Below are 24,769 nucleotides of genomic sequence, written 5' to 3'. Positions count from 1 at the left end.
AGGGAGCAATATACTGCTTGACTCTTCGGTGAAGGTATGTTCTCGAAACTTTAACAAAAGAGCGTACCGAGCTACTGAGCGTCTCTCTTTCAGAGTCTTCCACTGGAGTTTATCTATCATCTCCGTAACGCTTTCGCGATTACTAAACGATCCTGTAACGAAGCGCGCTGCTCTCCGTTGGATCTTCTCTATCTCTTCTATCAACCCTATCTGGTACGGATCCCACACTGCTGAGCAGTATTCAAGCAGTGGGCGAACAAGCCTACTGTAACCTACTTCCTTTGTTTTCGGATTGCATTTCCTTAGGATTCTTCCAATGAATCTCAGTCTGGCATCTGCTTTACCGACGATCAACTTTATATGATCATTTCATTTTAGCTTTTCGAATATGGAGTTCAAAAATGGTGCTTTATGTGCCAAAATTAAATGTACCTAGCTCATATAATTGTAAGTAATGTGCCATGAGTTTGCGATCCACAGTTCTGCCTGTACCTCCCCCCCCCCTCCCCCCTAGCCACCTGCTGAGTCGTTGCGGCACTGGCGTGACTCTTGTGCTCTTGCAGGCGCATCATCATGCCGATGTGACGCTCCAGGCAAATGCCGGGCTGTTTGGTCTGTTCCCCCAAACAACCCCTCCCCCCCAATCCTTCGCCTCCATCTACATTCATACTCCTCAAGCCACCTGACGGTGGAAGACAGGAGGGGCATAAGGCCGGAAAGTTAAATAAAACAAATTTGCCAAATCTTGAGTATAGTGGCCCTCATACTAGAAGGGAATAACGTTACTAAGAAGAAGTAATGCAGCAGTATGACGCTTTTGTGTTAGTTAATTCGTGATTCTACACGCTCCAGTCATATCAATGTTACTACAACCTATGTTCACGTCAACGTGCAATAACCACTCACAGACGACAGCTGGCAGCATTAGTAGGGGGGGGGGGGGGGGAGTTACAGCAGAAACAAAGCAGTCGTTGTGGTAATGGAGACACGGAGACACGGAGAGCTTTATCTGACATACGAAAGGGCATGATAATTGAATTTCAGGCCAAGGGCAGAAGCATTTCCGAATTGGCTGAGTATGTACACTTTTCATGTGTCGCTGTAATTAAAGTATAGCGTGTGTGGCCAAATGGTGCTATCCAAAATCGTTGTCGAGGCAACTGTTGTCGTATGTGACAGGGCTGGACTACGACTGCAGAGCTGTGTATGGGCGTATGGAGTTGTAGCTATTCGGGCCTACCAACAGTGTCTCCTCAACGAGCGTTCAGCGAGTGTTTCTGCGTCTGGGTCTCCACAGCAGGCGCCTTGTTCATGCACCCATGCTGACAGTTGTTGATTGGCGATGAAGGCTGGAAATCGGACGTCAGTATCGTAACTGCACGTCCACTGAGGGACGAGAGGTGGCCTTCTCAGATGGATCATGATGCTCCATCGGACAGGTGGCCGTTGGCGTCTACGACATAAAACGTCTAAATGCAAACACCCTGCCATCGTTAGAAGGATCCAGGCCGAATGGGTATCTCGTCATTCTGAAAGGCACAATGGATCAACGCAAGTAAGCGTCTACCTTTCGGGACCACGTTCACCCCTATATGCAGTTTGTTTTTCCTCGGCGCGATCCTATCTACCAGCAGGACAGTGCAACGTGTCACACAGCTCCCAGTGTACGAGTGTGGTTCGAAGAGCGCTAGGTTGAGTTTGTCGTACTTCTATGGGCATCAAACTTCCGGGATTTAAACCCGATCGAGAATCTGTGGGAATACCTCTATCGGATTGTTCGCCCCTTGGATCCTTAGCTGAGAAACCTAGCACAGCTAGCCACGGCAGTGGAGTCGGCATGGCATTGCATTCCTGTCGGTATGTTCGAGAACCTCTTTGGCTCTCTTCTGGTTGTCTCGTATCAATCGGTACTGCAGATGGGGTTATTACGGCTTTGGTCAGGTGGTCACATTAATGTGACTTGACTCGTAATGAAGTAAAAATTATAAAAGTAAGTAAACAGAATGAAAGGTAATTCTGTTAATACACGCAAAGCAAATACAGCTACCCCCGAAAAAGAAATAAATTGAAATGGTCAACACTGTGAAATAGACCCTGTTTCCTCTACTTTATTACGAAACCGGGGAGTAAAATTGTTATACATGTTGTGCAGGAGCTCCGAAATTACCTTGGTTATGTAATATACCAGTCAAGATGACTTTTAATAATGTCTGAAGAAAAGTTATTGAGACCCTGAATTCTCACCCAAGATTATGGTGAGTGTGAGATTAATTATACGGTCTCAGAATGGGTTTCTGCATTCTGTCACAAATCGCCAATAAGATCCAGTTCTCATAAAATAAGTCGGCCGCTGTGGCCGAGTGGTTCTAGGCGCTTCAATATGGAACCGCGATGCTGCTACGGTCGCAGGTTCGGATCCTGCCTCGGGCATGGATGTGTGACGTCCTTAGGTTGGTTAGGTTTAAGTAGTTCTAAGTCTAGGGAACTGATGACCTCAGATGTTGAGTCCCATAGTGCTTAGAGTCGTTTTGGAATCATAAAATAAAATGTGATCTAACATGAGCAACTAAAACTATTTTAGGCGTAAATAAAAACCGAACGATCTTATGTTTCACAGAAAGAAGATTAGGGCTTAATGTCCCGCGGACATCAAAGTCTTTGGAGACGAAGGATTGGCTCTAATTGTTTCGGGTATGATGAAGAAAATCACTCGTGCCGTTTCAAAGAAACCATCCGAGCATTTGCCTGGACCAATTTAGAGAGATCACAGAGAAGCTAAATTAGGATGGACAGATGCGGATTTGCACCATCATCCTCTGGGATATTAGTCCAGCGAACTGACCACCGGCCTCCTCGCTCGGTGTTGTCTTCCGTAGTGATCCTTACTTAATGGAAGACGGGAACTTATTATAGAGGTCAGCGACCATTTTCAAGTACGTATACAGAATTAACTCTCTGGATCGCGCTTAATTTATCCACTTAACTTACGCGTTTCGGCAGACTGCTATCATCGGATAAAAACACACAAAACATAATGGAAAATCGATAGAATGTTTCACATGAAATAATATTTAAATGTACCGCTATAAGAGCATATTCATGGTACGTTTAGGTACTATTTGATGTGATACACTGTACTGATTTTTCTCTTGTGTTTTGATCCGACGTTGGCAGTGTGCCGAAACGCCAGATCTATGCGGATGAATAAAGTGCAATATAGAAAGCTAATTTTGTATAAATGGTCCTCATTTCCTTTATTCAACTGTGATGGCTTGATTAATTGGAGTAAAACTCTACAATATTCAAACTCCCCTTGTTTCTGGCGAACCACAAATTAACAGTGAACCGAATAATTCAGTTGCCATGGAGATAGAGGTTAATTGCACGCAGATCTGAATTAATTAATAGCCACACGTGTTAGTATTGCTTCCTTCATGACATCGAAGTACAAAATTACAGAGATATGTCTTGTTTCGCAGCAGGAACCGCTCAGCATCACATCAGTGTGCCGTTCTTCCAGTATATTCAACTATTCTCTTTCTTTTTTTAGTGAACGCGTACGCGAGCTGCATTTCGCCGGACTCTTCAATAATAAATCTTCCAATATTGCCGGGTCTCACTGTTAACACGAAACTAAGACTGCCGGAAAAAGAACCCGATAAAGAGCCAAACAGTATTGAGTGTAGGCTTCAGGGCGAAGAGTAAAATGCGTGTTACTGTTGTGTACAGCAGGCATCGTCAATTAATGGACAAAGTTTCTTTCCGGACAAGACACACAGTTCATACCGTTTACATTTACAGTATTGTGCAGATGTTTTCAGTGTAATGCAGATACAGATCTGCAGAGATAAATGGGAGTGAGAAATCAAAGTATATGAAATAACTCCTCAACGAGCACCGGAGGCCACAGGTCCCACTTAACGCAATACTCACAAAATATCACCAAAACACCTCCGAAATTTTGTCTTTGGATTTCAGGTTCATCTATTATAACAGAGTTTGTAAAAAAGTGCTGAAGGTAGGTTATCAAAGATTACACTAGACCAAAAAGCATATAAAAATTTACGTAGCACGGCGTCAGCATTTTCAGGAAATTTTTTATATTACGAACAGTAAAGTCTTTTGTTGTATGACTTTGTAAGTGTATGACTTTGTAAGCTTTCTAGCTTACTTTTGGTATTCGATGAGAATGATATGAATTCTCTTTTCATTCGATGAGAAATTCGTCATACTTGTACGCTGCATACTTTTTCGGTCGATCTACATCTACATCTATACTCTGCAAACCACTGTGAGGTGCACGGCAGAGGGTACATCCCATTGTATCAGTTATTGTGGTTTCTTCCTGCTCCATTCGTGTATGGAGCGTGGGAAGAATGATTGTTTGAATGTCTCTGTGTGTGCAGTAATTATTGTAATCCTATCCTCACGATTCCAGCGTGAGCAATACGTACAGGGTTGTAATATGTACCTAGAGTAATCATTAACATACTTTCCCGGGATAGTTTAGGTCTGTCTTCAGGAGTCTGCCATTTCAGTTCCTTCAGTATCTCTGTGACACTCTCCCATGGATTAAAGAAACATGTAATCATTCGTGCTGCCTTTCTCTGTATATATTCAGTACCCCTGTTAGTCCTATCTGGAACAGGTCAGGCACACTTGGGCAATAATCTAGGATGGGTCGCATAACTGATTTTTAAGCACTCTCTTTTGTAGACTGATTGCAGTTCCCCAGTATTCTACCAATGATCCGAAATCTACCACCTGCTTTACCTGCGACTGAGCCTATGTGATCATTCCATTGCATATCCCTACAAAGTGTTACACTCAGGTATTTGTATGATTTGGCCGATTCCAACAGTGACTCACTGATATTATAGTCATAAGATGCTACATTTTTTCGTTTTGTGAAGGGGAAAACTATACATTTCTAAACATTTAGAGCACGTTGCCAGTCTCTGCACCATGTTGACATCTGATCAAGACCTGACTGAATATTTATGCAGCTTCTCTCAGATAGTACTCCATTATAAACAACTTCATCATCTGCAAAAAGCCTGATTTTACTATTAATATGGTCTGTAAGGTCATTAATATATAACAGCAATGATTCCAACAGATTTCCATGGGGCAGACCCGACGTTACTTCTACAACTAACGATGACTCTCCATCCAAGATAACATGCTGTGTTCTCCTTCTACCAAAACGTCCTCAATCCAATCACAGATTTCACTTGATGCCCCATGTGGTCGTACTTTTGACAATAAATGTAGATGGCGTACTGAGTCAATGCTTTTCGGAAATCAAGGAACGCTGCATCTACCTGATTTCCTTGATCGAAAGTTTTCAGTATGTCATGTGAAAAAAGTGTGAGTTGGGTTTCACATGATCAATGTTTTCGAAAACCATACAGGTTGGCATTGGGGAGGTCACTCGACATGTTACGCCTCAGAGATTATGAGCTTAACCAATGTGATCTTTATCGTTGCCTGTGTAGCACTCAAGAGTTTTAAGTGAGATAATCTGCTGTTAGTCACGGTGCTGAGCGGTCTGGAAATGACCAGCAGGACACGGGGACGCAAGCACAGAGGATGTTGATTTTTGTAAATATGGTCTTGTAAAGATGGAGTTTGAAGTGTGAAGAAAGTCAGATAATGTTGTCGCTGCATTTCTTACTCTTGCGTAATTTGTGATGAGTTTGAGAAAGATAAATTTTCGATGTCATTTTCTTTATTCACTGTTTCGGGTCGGCTAGGTCAACTACCGAAACGAGATTATACAAAATATCTGTTCACATGGCTTGGACTCAGTGTTATAGATTCACCACTCCTTTACCATTCCGTTAAAGAAATACATCGCAGAGTAATATTTCTTTCATAAGAAGTAATTTTTTTAAAGATCGTTGTAATAGATAAAAGTCGGTTTCGTAATTAAATTTTCAAATGATAGTTTCTTCTACACCAAACATTAATTTCACTTTCTCCCGCCATTCCCATACTATACTTTTGTGTTGCAATCGTGTGTTACCGCATTGCCTTTACCGGAACACAATTAACACATTTGCTCAAAGCTTAAAGTGATGTGCTTCGCATACTTGTTTTTCCTTGCACCCCACTTGGGCAATGTTTTCTTTATCTTTTTTGCTGCTGCGTTGCATTTTAACATTCAGTAGTTTAACATGGCTGTTAGGGCATAGTAAGGTTATTTACACTCACGTATTGCATTTCGAAACTATCATCAGGGCCAGTTCAGTTAAAGTTTTGTTCAGACCGCATTTTCTTTGTCATGTTTGCTCATAACAGTGTAGTGTTTCACGTTAGCCTGTGTGTCATTTAAACGTCGGAATTTCATTTGGTCAGTTCTGATACGTAAATTTCCAGGCTGCTTCAAAATGGTTCAAATGGCTCTGAGCACTATGGGACTTAACATCTCTGGTCATCAGTCCCCTAGAACTTAGAACTACTTAAACCTAACTAACCTAAGGACATCACACAACACCCAGTCATCACGAGGCAGAGAAAATCCCTGACCCCGCCGGGAATCGAACCCGGGAACCCGGGCGCGGGAAGCGAGAACGCTACCACACGACCACGAGCTGTGGACTCAGGCTGTTTCAACTCACGCATTTTGAGCATTTGTTCTTTCAAAGTTCAGTTTGAAGCTTTATTCAGAATTTTTACTCTTTGTTACTTTTGTGCGCTCTAACTGAGAGACACGTACTATGATGTCACGCATCGTTCGTAGCATTGTTCGCTGCACGGCAAAATACAGTATTTCACAGGATAGCGATGGCATCTACCAGCAGGATAACTGTCTGTGTCACAAGGTCAGAATCGTAGTATAGTAGTTTGCGGGGCATGAAGTGTACTCTTGTCGATATCTTGGTCACCAGATTTGGATCACGTCTGAGACGTTTCCGTGTGCCAGCTCTGCGCCCACAAACCACCGAACTGTAATTTACGGAAATTGAGTGACCTGTGCGTAGACGGCTGGTTCCACATATGTTCGGAAACATACAGGGACTTTTCGAATCCATTCCACTCATAATCGCTGCTGATGGCGTGGCAAAAGTGATCATAACGTTTTGATTCATCTTGGTATGTACATTAAAACGTTTTATACGCATGGAAACTTGCTGGAAAACAACAACCAGAGAACAGTCATACCACCCAGAGTTCGCTCATGGTATGCGGTACTTTTAATCTGTCAGTAATAACGATCTATTTTTTTGTGTCGTTGACGGTTCGAGTAATCAATATATGTGAAAAACTGCAGGCTGTAATACGTATATGCTAGATTCCATGTTCAGTATCTCATGTTTAATTCATTATATTTCTTGACACTGTGCAACAGTACACAACTATGGGCAGAGGAGGAGCGGCTGATGTAATTTTAGTTCAAATGGTTTAAATGATTCTACGCACTATGGGACTTAACATCTGAGGTCATCAGTCTCCTAGACTTAGAACTACTTAAACCTAACTAACCTAAGAACATCACACACATCAATTGTCCGAGGCAGGATTCGAACCTGCGACCGTAGCAGCAGCGCGGTTCCGGACTGAAGCGCCTAAAACTGCTCGGCCACAGCGGCTGACTGTAATTTTAGTGACTTGGCTCTGGCCACATAGCAGCTTTGTGTCGTGGAACTGTGTGTCAGTTTCTCATTAGCTGAGAAGAGTCGTGTCATATAAGGAAACGAAACGAATCCCGGCACCCGATTTGCTGAGAGTAGTTTTGGCGTTGGGAAGCTCTAAGAGCTCAGTTGCACTGTGGCGGCACTCAAATGGGGGCGTCCGACTCGAATGAACATGGGTAGAACACGGTCGTCAGAAATGTTAGAAAATTTACTAAACTACTGTGAAATTTTAAAGTATACTTGGTTAAACGCAATTCAATCTCGATACTATCGGGAGAACCGGTCAGGCTGTAATTTGCTATTTAACCGAAGTGTTGGATTACTGTGTACTGTGCAACACATGTGTAGAGTGAAGTGTAGCGTACATCTAGAGTTGTACATAGCCGTGAAAGTGTGGCATCCCAATAGTTATTTGGTGACGTTATTCAACACGGAATATTTAGTGCCTTTCCAGATTCTCCATGGTACGACTTTGTACACCTTGCAGCAGTGTCAGCGTCATGAGCCAGTGACCTGCGCTGTCTGCAGTGATTTCAGGTATGAACTTACACAGAGACACGATATGCGAAGTGTGACCGATGTGAAAACTTCCGAACAGCATCTCGCGTGTGCTGTCAATCTAGCAAACTTAAGGTGAGGGCTGCAATGTTCAAAAGGTTACGTTTGCTTGCTTCAGTTACTATATCAAGCAACTTTCTAAATGGCTGAAACGGTGGTTAGTTGAAAAGAAACGGTGGTTTCTATTTCATAAAATTAATCAGTCAACCAATTCAGTTGGTTTCTGAAAGCCCATCGGAGAAACGCCGCACATAACTAACATCTATAGCCATTGCTTCTCGGAGAAAATGTTAACAGAACAAATGCTGCATTATTAAGCTAGAAATGGCAACTATCTTCTTGGAATATTAGAAAGTGAAAGAAAAAGGTTTTTCTTATTTAACAGAGACTACATTTCACGAACAAATGTAGTAATTCAGTAGAAATGAGCAAGTAAACATACCCATGAGAGCATGACAGCTTAATACGGAGAACGTTCCTATTATACCTGAGTAAAGTTGTCAACAAGAGACTGGGAGGATTCCTGTGAAATACGCGTTGCAATATACAGAGGTAATATTCCGAGAAGTTCATATACGGCTGCATTCTCGCTTACTCTACTTCAATCCTGCAAGTAACTTGACAAAGGAGTCTAACGTCGCTCAAGGAAGTTTGATAACTATAATCCGAATTTCTGCCGCAGAGGTGTCTCGATATCTATTTGTTTTATAACACTGCTGTGGGATTTCATCACTGTATCGCAACAAAACTACACTAGTGGCACTTCTTTATAGTTTGCTAGTCAGCTGTTAAAAAGAAGAAATAATCGCCTCAATTTTCGTGACAAATATACAGAATATAAGGTACAACACGAAATTGGCTAGGTACAGAAAAATGAATTTCCTTGAAATTTTACTTCGTAAGCCTGCGTAGTGTATGTGATACAGGATATACTGCATGCCATATATGAGTAGTTATACTTCTGCTATGTATGTAAGGAACTATTTTACGAGGTGACGGATTTCTTATGTCAGCCAACTTAGGAAGATAAAGCGAGTTCTCAACTGAGTGTGTCATTTTAAATCAGCGTACTTAAAGGAATACACCAACAGCGAGAATGCAATTAAAGTACATCACATTTGCCTTTTACTTCCGTCCCACGTCGATACTTATAAGGGTGGTCGAATCCGGTAGTGCTGATCGTCAACGAATGCACAACTGATGATGTTAGTTGAAGCCAAGGGAATGAAAACAGTAAATATCGATCCGTCTCCAACCACTTCACATCGGAGAAACACTTATTATTTGGATTGGACGAGCCTACCACCACTAGGATTCGAATCTGCTAACTTCTGAGTCGAGCAACATAGCACAATGGTATATTAGCGACCATGACTACAGAGATGGTACATTTACTGTCACTAGGGCAATATTTCATTCTGAAATCAGAGGCATCTCATAACCACACATTCCCAGTTATCTCAAACAACTGGTTTGCATACTCACATTATGGACGATATTGTTTCTGCTATGGCTTACTCTCACCCGCTAGTTTTCGCTACTAATTAGGATACACCACGCTGACCTGCCTGGATTCCACGAGGAATGTAAAAAGCAAATGGGAGTGGCCGGCAGATGTTAAGTTTAAACAGTTTGCGGAACTTTGTGATAGCAGACAGACAGCACGACATTGCTTGCACGGTGTGGGCCGCCAGTAACCGCAGCGGCTGTAGAGGAGGTGGACAGAAATATGCAAAACACCACCAAAAAACACATTACCCAGCCTATCACAACGTCAGGAACGGGTTGGCATTCAAAGCACATTCCATTTGCAGGATAAATGCTCGTCCTGTAAGGTTTCCAAGGGAATCATATACCATACTTCCTGCAAAATAGCTCCAAATTCAGGTAACAATAATGGAAATGGGAAACGATGACGGACACTTCCCTCTAAAGCAGAGCATTGTCAGTAATATTGTGATATGATGACTGTGGTGGCCATAAGAGATGCGACCATTCATCATTGATTACACAAAACCCAGTCCTCACGATATGCGCTGTGTGAACATGGACCCTGATGTCAATGAACACAGCATCACCGTTCAGGAAGACACATCGTACTATGGGATGGACCTGATGAGCTAAAATGTTCACATAATTCTCGACAGTGATAACGTCCTTACCGAGTATCCTTGGGGTCCTTGGAATATCGCGATGTGGTTACCCGAATCATCAGTGAGCATCCGTCATGATTCACTCATAGGATGTGAACTCAGCCAGAAGTTGGAACAGTGTGAAATAGGTCTCATCCGACCACGTAATATTCTTCCATTCCTCCATAGTCCAGCTTTTACGTCTTTGGCACTCCAGTACGGGCATGTGCTGTAACGATGAGCGGTTTTGAATTCCGGCTCACCCTGCAATTACTTGCTTATGGAATTTCCTTCGTGTTGCTTTGGTACTGACAATGTTCGTGATTGCGACATTGAATTCTGCACTGACTGCGCTGGATTACCCGAGCGGCCTAGGGCACTGCAGTCATGGACTGTGCGGCTGGTCCCAGCGGAGGTTCGAGTCCTCCCTCGGGCATGGGTGTGTGTGTTTGTCCTCAGGATAATTTAGGTTAAGTAGCGTGTAAGCTTGGGGACTGACGACCTTAGCAGTTAAGTCCCATAAGATTCCACACACATTTGAACATTTTTTTTTCTGCAGTGATTTTTGCAGTTGTCGTCGTCTCGTTATTCGACACAATCCACCGCAACGACCGTCTCACGATCTTTCAACAAACATTTTCCTCCGCTTTGTAACTTACCGGATATTGTTTTTCCACTTTCTCCTGTATGCGGTGTAAATCTTGCATATGGTGCATCTTGAGACATCAAACATTTCATCTCCCTTGGTTAAGAAGCACCCATCATACTACCACCAACAATTTGCCTACTTTCCAATCCACTTAGCTCCTGCATAGTAGACTCACACCGACAGAAAACAGTGTCACCAAGACTGACACTTGTAAGGTACTGAGGACATTGGGCAGGTGCCGCTCGGTGGTCGAATACAACAGCGAAAAATGCATACGTGACTAGTAGCCGGCCGCGGTGGCCGTGCGGTTCTGGCGCGGCAGTCCGGAACCGCGGGACTGCTACGGTCGCAGGTTCGAATCCTGCCTCGGGCATGGGTATGTGTGATGTCCTTAGGTTGGTTAGGTTTAAGTAGTTCTAAGTTATAGGGGACTTATGACCTAAGATGTTGAGTCCCATAGTGCTCAGAGCCATTTGAACCATTTTTTTTACTAGTATGTGGACATATGTTCAAGCTTGAATTTCTCACGGGTTTCCATACTTTTGTCTAGCTATGTACGCTTGCGAGCGGTGCTGCTACTCACCGACGACGACCATGTCCCCGTGGTCCGTGACGGTCTGGAAGGAGGGCGCCTCCCCGGACACCTCGCAGCGGTAGCGGCCGGAGCTGCCCAGTCCCACCGTCTTGTACACCACCTGGCTGGCGTTGGAGCTCTCCATCTGCGGACACCATGCCACCATCACGCCACCTCCCCAACACCTCTCGACTAACTGCACTGAAAACAGTAATGTAGACAAAAACTACACTACTGGCCGTTAAAATTGCTACACCAAGAAGAAATGCAGATGATAAACGGGTATTTATTGGACAAATATATTATACGAGAACTGATATGTGATTTCATTTTCACGCAATTTGGGTGCATAGAACCTGAGAAATCAGTACCCAGAACAACCACCTCTGGCCGTAATAACGGCCTTGATACGCCTGGCCATTGAGTCAAACAGAGCTTGGATGGTACAGCTACCCATGCAGCTTCAACACGATACCACAGTTCATCAAGAATACTGACTGGCGTATTGTGACGAGCCAGTTGCTCGGCCACCATTGACCAGACGTTTTAAATTGGTGAGAGATATGGAGAATGTGCTGGCCAGGGCAGCAGTCGAACATTTTCTGTGTCCAAAAAGGCCCGTACAGGACCTGCAACATTCGGTCGTGCATTATCCTACTGAAATATAGGGTTTCGCAGGGATCGAATGAAGGGTAGAGCCACGGGTCGTAAGACATGTGAAATGTAACGTCCACTGTTGAAGTGCCGTCAATGCGAACAAGAGGTGACCGAGACGTGTAACCAATGGCACCCCATACCATCAAGCCGGGTGATAAGCCAGTATGGCGATGACGAATACACGCTTCCAATGTGCATTCACCGCGATGTCGCCAAACACGAATGCTGTAAACAGAACCTGGATTCATCCGAAAAAATGACATTTTGCCATTCGTGCACCCAGGTTCGTCGTACAAGAAATTTCTCCCTTAAATTAAGTCCTATGGTCAATGAATGACCTCTTTGGCAGTGCTAGACCACATTGGTTATTTTGCTGCCTATGTAGCAGCGTTCCTTAACTTCGTGATCTCAAATTCCGATATTAAGTTTCTCACTGTTCGCATTTCTACTACACCTCATTACTTTCGTACTCTTTTATTTACTCTCAATCCATATTCTGTTCTCGTCAGAACATTCAATTTAACACACGCTATACTTCTCCTTTACTTTAGAGAACATCAATAATGTGTTACAGCTGGGACGTGAATACCCTTATAAAAACCAACCTCATCTTTTGTTTGTTTAGGGCTAGAACCCCGGTGGGCGAACTTGGCATTTCTTTTAGTTCCTTCTGATTATGTTACGTACGCTGTATGCAGAGCGTTGGAGCGTCCGGTATATCCATTGTGGGATAAGGCACAGAGGTGAAGGAATGAACAGGACGTCAAATATCTTTGAACATTACAAAGCGAATAACAATTCGCTGGATTCCATAAGTTACTAAATCCACATGTACTACCACAATACAGCAATAGCATATCAAATCCCTAATGCCACGGGCAAGTCATACCTCTGCATTGTGTTTCATTCAAGGGAAGTTATTTATCAATTATTGGATCTTGTAGAAATTTGAAATTGAGGGCATACCGACTGTTATATTTAACCCACTGCTCCAAAAATCCCAGACTTTTTTATGATATTTGATAACTTATTGTAAACGCAGTGATCTATATGACATTTAAATAAGTATTTAGTCTTGTACACAAATACTTTTTAAATATTTTATTTAAATGGTGACCTGCATCAACCTTTAAGATCGTCATCGGACCATTACATGCTTCCTCAGGTGGTATGCAGAGACGCCGATCGGAGCATGAACACATTTCAAAAGACACATTCGCTGAACGCTCCACAAAGCATGTGTATCGTGTCACATGTTCATGCTCTACAAAGCGTCTCTGCACACGAACTAAGCCAAGCATTCGACTCCTGACATATGCTCGACCCCATTCAGTCTCTGTGCACATCACCTACGGAGAAATGTAATGTCCGATGGCGATCTTTAAGAATGAAACATGTTACTATTAAAATAAAATATTTAGAATATTTTTGCGTTCACGACCATTTCTTTTAAATTTTCTATATGTTTAAGATCGATTGATTGAATGGGCCTCTAGTGGTGTGACAGGATGACTGAGTGTTCGTCATACCAGCTATATGCGTGCAGAACATAGACCACGGCTGGACTTAAAATCTCGGCCAACTACTCGCGAAAAATTCATATAAAATTCGATAACTGCCTCCATCATTGTCATTGCTAAGTCTGCCAGTTTTATGCCGAGATTACATCTGACTGATTAGACACCATATAGAGAGAAATGTTGTGACCAGTTAAATGTAATCTCTATCTGAGAGTACAAACGATTTATAAAGTTTCTTTTATGTTTGTGTGTGTGTGTGTGTGTGTGTGTGTGTGTGTGTGTGTGTGTGTGGTTTCTGGGAGAGTCAACGTACTGTTGCAGGGCGATGAACTGAGCGTCAACATTAGCTTAAAGAGATGAATTCTGAAAAATCAGTGGTGGCCATGCACAATCTGATAATGAAATACAATATAAATGTTCAAAGAGAAGAGAGGTCTGGCTCATGTTTGCAAAAACTTCAACAGACACAACGAATATGCGCTTATTAATGCCTAAAAGCAGGCACTTGATAAAGAAAGCGAACAGAGCATGAATGCTCATTCTCTAGTTCAGTGTGTGATATGACTCCCTGAGCTAAAAGTGATGTTGGTCAGCTAGCGCAAATGTAAATGCGCTATCTCCAAGATTTCATCATGATATCACCTTGTTAACCCGATGCTGTCCCGTGGGTATGAAAATGGGAGCTTTGCCATTTTCATTAAAGTCAAGCAGTAATCGAAAGCTCGGGATTTTATCCGAATCTGATGTGCATAGAGATATGCGCTGTGACTGTTCATTTGCGCTTCATAATACGTACATACTTTTGACATTTTTTTTTTTTTTTTTTTTTGGAAATATAAGTTTGACTATTTCGATGATCTGAAAATAGGTTACGGCCATAACTAGTGATCAAGTAAACAAAAACGTGAAATTTGTAGGTTTGGTTGGTTTTCCATTGTACTGTTAAAATGTGTTTACTTTCACACTTAGAAATTTCTTAAACGCATTAATGGAGCCACAACCTAACGACGAAAGACATCCCCATGACTTAAGACCACTATTTTCGTTCTTCACTGTTGGCACTATACACGATGGGAGATACTGTTACCAGGCTTTCGAAAAGTACAAAGCTTCATCTGATTGTCATATGGTAGAGAGAGTTCATCACTCCAAATCTCTCGCTTCCAGTCATCCGTGTCAAATGGCTCTGCTTTTTGCTCCAGAGGAAATAGATAAGCAGTAGTAGTAAATGGGTACACTGAGTGCAATAGGGGTCTTTCGTGAACGAGCTTCCCTTGATGAATTTTTAATTAATTTTCAGCAAGTGAGGAAATCAAATGCAGTAAAACTGACAAAGAGATAAAAGGATCTTCGATTTAAGATGAAATATAATTTCCTTTCTTTATGATTACAAAATCAAATAACTTACATAATTATCAATTAATTTTCTATTTGGATTTTCAATCAAAAGTTGGGTAATCTGTACTAACAGCTCCAATGATACTGAAACACATAGCCAACTGAATGTGTTTAGGATGTACCCATCCATCACTAATATTTATATTAATCTCTCTAACTTTGTTAGGCACATTCAAATTATTTTTAGATTTCTCATTCACAGGGAATGAGTGGAATTTATAGCTTTCATTTTGCTCAGTATTTATTAAAGAATAACTTGTATTAAGCTATTTCTAAAACAACCATTCGAAAGCACCACTGAGATCAATCCAATTATTATTTTCATCTCATATAGCTATTTATAAATTTGGAATAGGTTCAAAAATTTGAATCTATACAGGATCATTTGATTCATGAATTATGAGACCACCAGATTCTATATTTGGTTTGAATGAAACAATAATATTAGTTACTCAATGAAAATTATCAGTATGGTTTACAAATATTCCCATAGCTAAATTAAAATTTATGTTAGTTAATTTGAATGGAATAATTTTAGGAACATCGCTAGCAACCGTTAGATCAATACTGAGATTATTCATGTATGGTATTTGATGGTTTCATTCTTGAAAATCAAGATATATTTAGAGAATATTTTACTAGAGGAAGACATAAAGGAATAGATTTTTTTTATTTTGCTCAAACTTATTCAAAAATACCAAAACAATTACACAGAGATAATACCAATTTTTAAAAGATGACACAAATTTGAAGCATATTTACCATGAGTTTCTTGGTGGTGATTTAAAATTTGATAATGTTAAAGAAATGTGTAGTAAATGTTGAAATGATCAGTTTGGACTTTTTGCAACACATATCACTAGAAAACCGAATGAAGGTAAGTTCAGAGATAAAATAAAAACAATTAACTACATAAGGAGGGGGATTGACCCTCTTGACTTCAATAATATAAACATAAAATGTTAAACATTACAAATAATTTTAGTTAATGTTTCTTCATCTTTAATAAATGCTTACAAAATATGAATCAGAATTAAAAAAGCTAAATGAAATAGAAAAAAATTGATGAAATGAAAGAGCAATTCAAGTCTTAGGGGAAACAATCAAGGTCAGAACTTTAAAAAAAGATCAACCATTTATTAACACTATCAAACGAGTAAAACAAGGGATCGAAGATTTCGGTGCCAATGTACCAAAAACTATTGAAGAAAATAGAGGGGATGAAAAACAGATGGTTCCATATCAACATGAAGAATTTCCATTTAATCCTTGCAAATGCTGAGAGAGTGACTATACCTTAAGTGACTCAGATGTACTAAATGTATTGAACAAATATGAAGAAGAGACTAAAAGAAGAAAAAAGCTAAAAGCTGAAGCTCAGGGTGATGTCATTGAAAGAATGATGGAGTGTGTTAACCATAGGGAACTGATGACCTTAGCTGTTTAGTCCCCCTTAAACATCCCAACAACCACCACCACCATAGGGAAGATCGAGTTTTTGGATTAAAACCTGTTGATACATGTAAACTTGGTCATTTAAAAGTTGAATTCAATGGAGATATATTAAAAATTTGTGGAAAAGAACACGAAGGCAAAGATGGACTAATGACTCTGTTAACCAACAAGCAGACTCCTATTGATGGCACAGGAGATAAATCTGAGTCTGTTGATTTGTCAAATAATGTAGAAGTATTGTACTGTTCAGAAGCATTATATTCTGATTTTAATGCAAATAAAATAGCATTACATAGTTGTAAAAAATACAATCAGTGAATAATCGAAACTGTTAAGGTCTATTTACCAAAATTATATCGATTACTGTACGATTCTTGAGATTCTTCTAATGTGAAACTAGGTGAAAACTTAATAAAAAAAATACACAGAAAAACCAGCTGAATAGATTTGCATGAATGATGTTACAGATATAATCGGTAGAGTTATAGTAATTCATAGAGAAGGATTAGATGGAAATGAAAAGTTAGAAGTAATACAAATGTTAACAAATAAATTTAGCTATTTCATCATCTACAGCAAGAATGATCAGATTATTGAATAATTTTCCTCATACATTTTCGAAAATTGAAAAGGATTAGTAAACTGGGCTTTAAATAATTTACCAATGCCAGAGATACATCTACCAGACTATGTGTTCTGTGGACCTCAAGAAAAAAAATGAGATGAAGCTTGTAAAAAAAAAAAACATGATTTTGCCTATAGAGGTAATAAAGATTTAGGAAAAAAAGACATGAAGCCAATAAATACCTTCAGTTATTTGAGAAAGGAAGAATGCATACTTCCAATGCTTCATTAGGAGAAAAGTTAGTGGGAAGTGCAGTAAGAGCAATAATGTATGGAAACAGGAAATCAGGTAGGGTGATGACAATACTTGGGGGTTATGAAATATTCATTCTCACGAAAATGTTTATTTATGTAAACGAATAACTTCAACACAAATTACGCTTTGGTAGCTAGTGGAAAGTCTAGACCAAAAGCAATTACAAATAAAATAAATAATGAGTACCTACATAGTACTGATAACATTTTAACTGATGCACAAAAAGGGAGAGAGACAGAAATGAAGTTTCAAGAGCCCATCATTGTGATAAGAAGACAGGTGGAAAGTTGGTTATAGCACTAGTCAGTACTGCTGCAAAAAACTGAAAGTTTAAGAAAAAATAAATTAGGTTCTGTATTAAAAAAACATGAAGGTGGATTTTTGCCAATACTGTTGGTTGCATTACCATATTTAGCAACTATTGATTCACTGGCATGTGGATCTGTAGCTATTTCAAATACAGTAATAAACAAGAGAAAAGCTATAAAGAATTGGAGAAGACAGCAGGCGCTGGAGTATTAGAAATTTCAAAAACCAATCCATATTATCCCAATACATTAAAAAATTTTACCATGGGAAAGCTGGATAAGCAATTAAAAATTAAACACTTTTGCAGTGTTTTGACGATTGGTGAATTATCTTATCATCTAAGAGAATATTAGTCTGGAATAGTATGTTTTCATACATCTGATCATGCTGGCTCACATTGGCTCTGTTAATATCAGAATAAAGATAAGCAATTTGGTTGATTCATTTGGAGGAAATATTCCTAAAGAAGTGGTTAAATATTTTGGCTCAAATGAGCTGTACTGTATTCAACAATGAATACAAAAGTAATTTCGTGGCCATTTGTGTACATTTATTTTAAAGCTATTGTCAATGCCAACTGAAGCAGGGCCAGTTGAAGAAGGCATAGACCTGAAGCCAGGCTTAGGGCTGCAATTGCTAACTGCAAGATTAATGATATTTTAAATTTAATAAATGAAAATTTTGGAAGTAAGCTGCAGATGCAGTTTGAAATTATTGATGAACCAAAAATCAATTTAAATGAATTAGAAGCAAAAACAGATCGAAATAGAACATTCAATCAGACAGTTTTATAAAAAATGAGACATTTTAAAGCATATAAAGGCTGTATTGTTTTTAAAGTTAGAATTCTGGTAGAAATAAAAGATGTTGTAAATGGTTTTGATGCAGTTACCAAACAATACTTAGAAAATAAGGAAGTTAATTTTGTTGCAAAACCTGAGTATGTACACATTCCAACACAATTTAATAATTATATTGCAAAAACACACCTTAACGGAAAGTTTAATGAACTTGATAGTGATAACTATATTACTTTTACAAATTACTTTACAAAAAGAGATGCTGAAAAAGCATTTACAGATTATTTTCCAAAGGCAGTTCAAGATCATACCTAAATGAATTACATGATCTTCAAAAGAGAATGTATGACAAACATGAAATTAAATTTCTTTTTTACTGTCGTTGAAATATTAAAATACATAATTGAGTATGTTGTAAAAATCGGGGGAATTATTTTATTTGGACAAAATATGAATGGCGACCTGTTACCCGTTGATTTTAAAATAGAGCTAAAAGGATACAATGTTGATGAATTGGAAAATTTATGTGCAAGTCAATTTAGTAATCCATCATTTGAAATGGAAATGAAAGATAAAGTATTTACATCCGTTAATCAGTCTCTAAAAATGGTACCTGTTTGAAGTGAATTAGACATGTTTGGAGAACTGATTTTAGATCTAAACGATGGTAATATATATATATATATATATATATATATATATATATATATATATATATATATAATGTTTAAATTTTAAAAAGTTACTAACTCACATAAGCCTCACACAGAAACAAATGAAAATGGAAGACTGAGGATTTAAGGTCATTGTACGATTTGTAAAGCTGAAAAGAGTGAATTCATTAAAAATTTATGTAGGTGAAGGGGGAACAAATTGCTACCTTTTCCAATATTTGTGAAGAAATTATTAATAAGTTACATAAACCAATGAGGAAATGTTTTAAAAGAACATGTGTCATTTATTTTGGTATAGATGATTGAAAGGAATGTCACAAATAAGTAAGGGATAAGTGTTTATTAAATGTTATTGATGGTTTTACTTTCAAAATTTGCTTAGGCTACATTAGTTGAAGATAAAACAGATAAAAATGCAGTTGTTATTTTGAAAAAAATTATAAGGCAAAGATATGCAACAAATTTGCAAACAGGCAATATAAACAGTTCAATAATAATGAATATCAAGAACTGATGAAAAATAAAGTATTATCATTATTCAACTTTTACTGAATTAAATGTATCTGTTGTCAAAACATTTAATAAAATTCTTAAAGAAAAGATGAGGGAGAGATTTAGTCTTCAAGGAAATTACAAGTGGGTTGATTTAGTTAAAAACCCACCTGATGAATAAAATAACACAAAAATGAAGCCAGCAGAAGCTAATGAAAAAAATTATAAGTTGACTTCTGCTGCATCTAATGATAAACGAAAATATAAAACAGGAGTTAAAGTTAGAAATATAAATTAGAAATGAATTTTTCAAAAAGATGCACAGCTAATTAGACAACAGAAATTTTCGAAGTTGAAGATATTCGTTCTAATCCAATCATATATAAATTAAAAGGTATCCAGGGAAATGTTTATGGGCAACAACTACAGGTGACAAAACATCTTGCTAAGAAAGTAAAGAAATATAATATATGTCAAATCATTAGGATTTCATAATTCACATGACAGTTGGGTAAGTAAGCCTCTGAAAACCTGGTGGATTCCAATGTGCAGTTGGACCCATTTGCTGGTCTGTATGGCTAAACATTTCCGTCCTTTCTCCTTTCATTCTGTTACCCGTCGTTTCTTCGCAGTTACCTTCTTTGTACCTTTGTCATTCCACCTTCTGTGATTGCGCTTTTTAGAGATGACTATTCCTCTCCAACTGAACTGCTTGTTTTGCTATTCCTGGAGAACTTCAAGTGTACCTCTTCATTCCTTCGTGTTCTCCTATCCCACTTCTTTGCTCACTGATTCTTGCTGACTTGTCTCTTAAGCTTCAGCCTACTGTTCACCACCGCTAAATTGTAATCAGAGCCTATGTATCTCCTGGATATGCCTTACAATAAAGTATCTGATTCCGGAATCTCTGTTGACCATGATGTACTGTAACTTAAGCCTTCCTGCATCACCCGTCCTTTTCCACATATACCTCCGCCTCTTGTGATTCTGTAACGAATTATTCGATATCACTAGCTGAAAGTTATTGCAGAACTCAGTCTTTCTTCTCTCTCATTCCTAGTACCATGCTCAAGTTGTCCCATAAACCTTGCTTCTGCTCCTTCCCCTTGAACTGTATTCCAGTCCTCATGACTATTAGATTTTCATTTCCCTTTATGTACTCAACTACCCATTCAGTATCCTCATAAACAGTATTTTCTCTTCATCTTCAACTTGAGATATCGGCATGTGTACCTGAACCATTGTTGTAGGTGTTGAGCAACCCCATCACTGAACTCTTCGCAATAGCACAGTCTCTGCACTATCTTAATATTCATAAGGAATCCTACTCCTGTTATACCATTTTCTGCTGCTGTTGATATTATCCTATACTCAACTGACCATAAATCCTTGTCTGCTATCAATTTCTCTTCACTGGGGCACAATATATCTAGATTTAGCATTTGCATTTCCCTTTTCAGATTTTTCTAGCTTCTCTACCACACTCAAACTCCTAACATAACGTGCCTCGACTCGTAGAAGATTAGTCTTTCGTTGGTTATTAAATCTTTTTCTCATGGTCACCTCCCCTTGGGAGTCCTCTCCATGAGATCCGAATGGAGGACTATTCTGCAAATCTTTTGCTAATGAAGAGATCATCATGACACTTTTTGAATTACAGGCCACATGTCCTGCGGATTCACATTGCGTGTCTTTAAAGCAGTGCCACCCATTGACTTCCGCATCCCCATGCAGTTGATCATTGCTGATCCTTCTTTCCTCAGGAGCAGTTTCCCACCCCGAAAGCAAGAGAGTGCCCTGAGCCTCTGTCCGCTCCTCCACTCTGTTGGAGAAGGCCATTGGCAGAATGAGGGTGACTTCTCATGCCGGAAGTCCTTGGCCGCCAATGCTGATTCAAAATATGAGCGACGGCAGGGTTGGCAGGGTTCGAAGCCAGGACCAAGAAAGTTTTTATTACTAATCAAAGACTCTACTTCCCTCCCAATTTTTATTTCATTTTTTACGCCTAGATCGCGGGTGCAGTTAAAATAGCCCAAAGAACTAAAAATACAAGGTCTTAGAATAATATTGAAATAAATACATCCGCCCCTTAAGTTAACAACAGTGCGAACACACACACACACACACACACACACACACACACACATAACACAAACCAAATCTTAACAGTTTATTACATTTGTGACTACGATATGAACAATACATGAAACCATCTATAACTACTGGAAACAAACTATCTGTTCAAAAAATACTTTTTGCAGTCCGTGTTTTCCGTCTTTTAAAGAACGAAAAGCTGATATATTAGTGGGGGCTGATTTATTGGTTTTAATTATATGTCATTAGAAGGTAGACATAGTAATTCGAATGTTGAATCGTAAGGCAGTTCGTTGAAATCAGACATAGAAGGGGAGCTTAACAGCTTACTGCATTGAGAGAATCATGGCTCTACAAATACTTCAATTTATAGACATCAGAGAAATAAAATGTTACCGGTACATTCAGCTGTGTATTACGTATTTGTTCGAGTACCAGCGCGAGTTGAGGGAAAATGTAAAACTTCGTTGGCTTATCGACAGTAGCAGTTTATTTTGAGCGAAACAGTTAACGCTATACTTCCCAATGTTAATGCTGTCTAGTTTGATTTATTGGCGCAGCGTAAACGCGTGGATTGACAACTGGAACGTGTCATGGATAACTGTCATTCACAAACAGACCGTGTCACCACAATGTTGACTGCACAGCTCTCACTGATTGTCTGATTACTGTTAACCAAGCGAGTGCTGTTTGCTATTAGAAAATATTTTTCCTGTCAGACGTTTACTGATTGCTTTGTGTGAGTAACAAAAGTGTTTGGAACACCATTCCACTATGTGTTCTGAAGATGATACAATAAAAAATGGTTCAAATCGCTCTGAGCACTATGGGACTTAACAGCTGAGGTCATCAGTCACCTAGAACTTAGAACTACTTAAACCTAACTAACCTAAGGATATGACACACATCCATGCCGAGGCAGGATTCGAACCTGCGACCGTGGCGGTCGCGCGGTTCCAGACTGAAGCGCCTAGAACCGCTCGGCCACTCCGGCCGGCATGATATAATCATTTCGTTTGGTTGTTACAACGACGTACCGTTGTTTACGGAAGTAATTTAGGAGCACCGATTTGAAGTCATATTACAAGTACGAAAACAATGGGTACCACACAGGCTATTGAGTACCTGGTAGATCAACAGGGTGCAAAACTTATAATTAGAAGATGGAAAAGAAAGTGAGGTTGTGGCATCTACTTTTGGCCTTGCATTGGGCAGTTGTTGCTTAAGTTGGAATATCGGTAATGAGTAACGGTATGGAGACACTGATGGAAATGGGAAAATTGAATTTACATCAAAAATAAGTTTTCAGTGTTAGCAAAACTTTCTAACTTAACGAACAAAAAAATGTAGGTCTTTTTTTCTAATTGTTGTGTGTTGCCTAGGCCGTATCAGGTAATCTTGAGATTTAACATTAAAGAGAAATGTAAACATTAGCTAGTCCCTATCATCAAAGCATTTTATAACAATATATGAATGAAATAAATATGTACGTGTACGGTGTTAGCTAAAATACAGTTTTATTTCTGCTATTAACGTCAGCTGGTGTTTGTAGTTACAGCTAATAAGACACAAAAATCTCTTCCGTTATACACTGGTGTGCAAAAATTCAGGACGAAAGTAATTTCCCTTGATGTGTCATTGGTAAGTAACATAACTCGATGAAACTGCTACATTATAGTACAGAAGGTAACTGACAGAAATACTCATGAACACAAATGGCAATGATTTTGAAAAATAATTACACAGAAGTCATCGCAAGTCATAATGGTCCCCTGGACATTACAGAACATGGGGCATAATTCATAATAGAGTGTGTGGTTACTATGGACGGAAATCTACGCTCTGCAATGTGCTTCCATGCCGGCCACGAGGTTGGTAAGGAATGTGTCCATTCTCCAGCGAGCGCTGATAGCCACTGCCAGATGGTCTTTGGTGCAAAAGGATGCGCTGTAACAGGTATCAGCAGCCTACCCCACAAATGCTCGATGGGACTGAAGTCGGCGGAATGGGCAGACGATTACATTCGACGAATATCGTCGCGTTCAAAGAACTCCTCCACCTGCGCTGTTTTACGCGATATCATGTTTTAATCCATAAAAACGAAGTCAGGGCCGAATGCAGCCATGGAAAGACGCACCTGGTGAAAAGGTACAGTGCAACAGTAACACTGACTGGTAAGTTGTCGTGTTCAAAGGTATGGAGGTCACTGAGCCCACGCCATCACACCAGAGCCGACCAAACGTTCATACTCGACAATGTTCCTGTATGCATTAGGTGATTCCATCTATCGCCGTATGAGGGTACATCCATCATTGCGTGTATTAGAAAGTCTAAGGGCACAATACCGATCGGAGTGCCAAGTACTTTGGAAGACGGACATTAAATGGATCCTGTAGTGTCGGTTTTGGGAGTCTCAGAGATTAGCACATGTGCGTATTCAATAGAAGTCGTGAACTTAGTAAGGTAGCGTGTTACGAGGGGACGTAAAGAAAATCTTGAGTGAAACAAAATGGTACAGGACACTGTGATTGAAATGAAATAAATATCGATCGAAAGTAAAAAGTGGAACTATGATAAAACGAAACACATTAACTGAATAGTTCAGGGTAAAGTAACCTAATGAGAACTTGCGAAGGAAGTTGCTTTTGAGTCCAGTCAACAAGGTTCAGCCGTCTCTTCCGTGGTATTCCCGTCTGTCTTGTGCCTCTAGGTCTGCAGTCAGGAATTTGTTCTTGAAACCTGCTTTCACGCATTCCGTCTAACTGTTCCCACCGACTGTTTCTGCTTAGATCTGCTTCCTTGTACATTGAATCGAGTTGTAATTCATTTCTAATCTCTTAGTTTCAGACTCAGAGTATGGTAGGTATTGCCATGACCTGCAATTTGCAAAATTTGATCTGTCACTTTCGTGGCTTTTCTTTTTTTGTAGCCTATTTC

The 24,769-nt window shown here is 39.6% G+C and overlaps 1 protein-coding gene across 1 annotated transcript in view; it reads right to left on the bottom strand.

Annotated features, from left to right (window-relative positions):
• Positions 1-24,769, bottom strand: part of LOC124803336 — a 266,558-nt gene that overhangs the window by 44,221 nt on the left and 197,568 nt on the right. The window contains exon 3 of the mRNA XM_047264521.1: positions 11,563-11,698. Coding sequence (XP_047120477.1) covers positions 11,563-11,698 — 136 coding nt within the window. The remainder of the gene's footprint in view (positions 1-11,562; positions 11,699-24,769) is intronic.

This window comes from Schistocerca piceifrons, chromosome 6 (genome assembly GCF_021461385.2).
Source record: "Schistocerca piceifrons isolate TAMUIC-IGC-003096 chromosome 6, iqSchPice1.1, whole genome shotgun sequence".
In the NCBI taxonomy this organism is placed as follows: domain Eukaryota; kingdom Metazoa; phylum Arthropoda; class Insecta; order Orthoptera; family Acrididae; genus Schistocerca; species Schistocerca piceifrons.
Note: the sequence above shows the minus strand (reverse complement) of the source record. Positions and strands in the feature narration are given on the sequence as shown.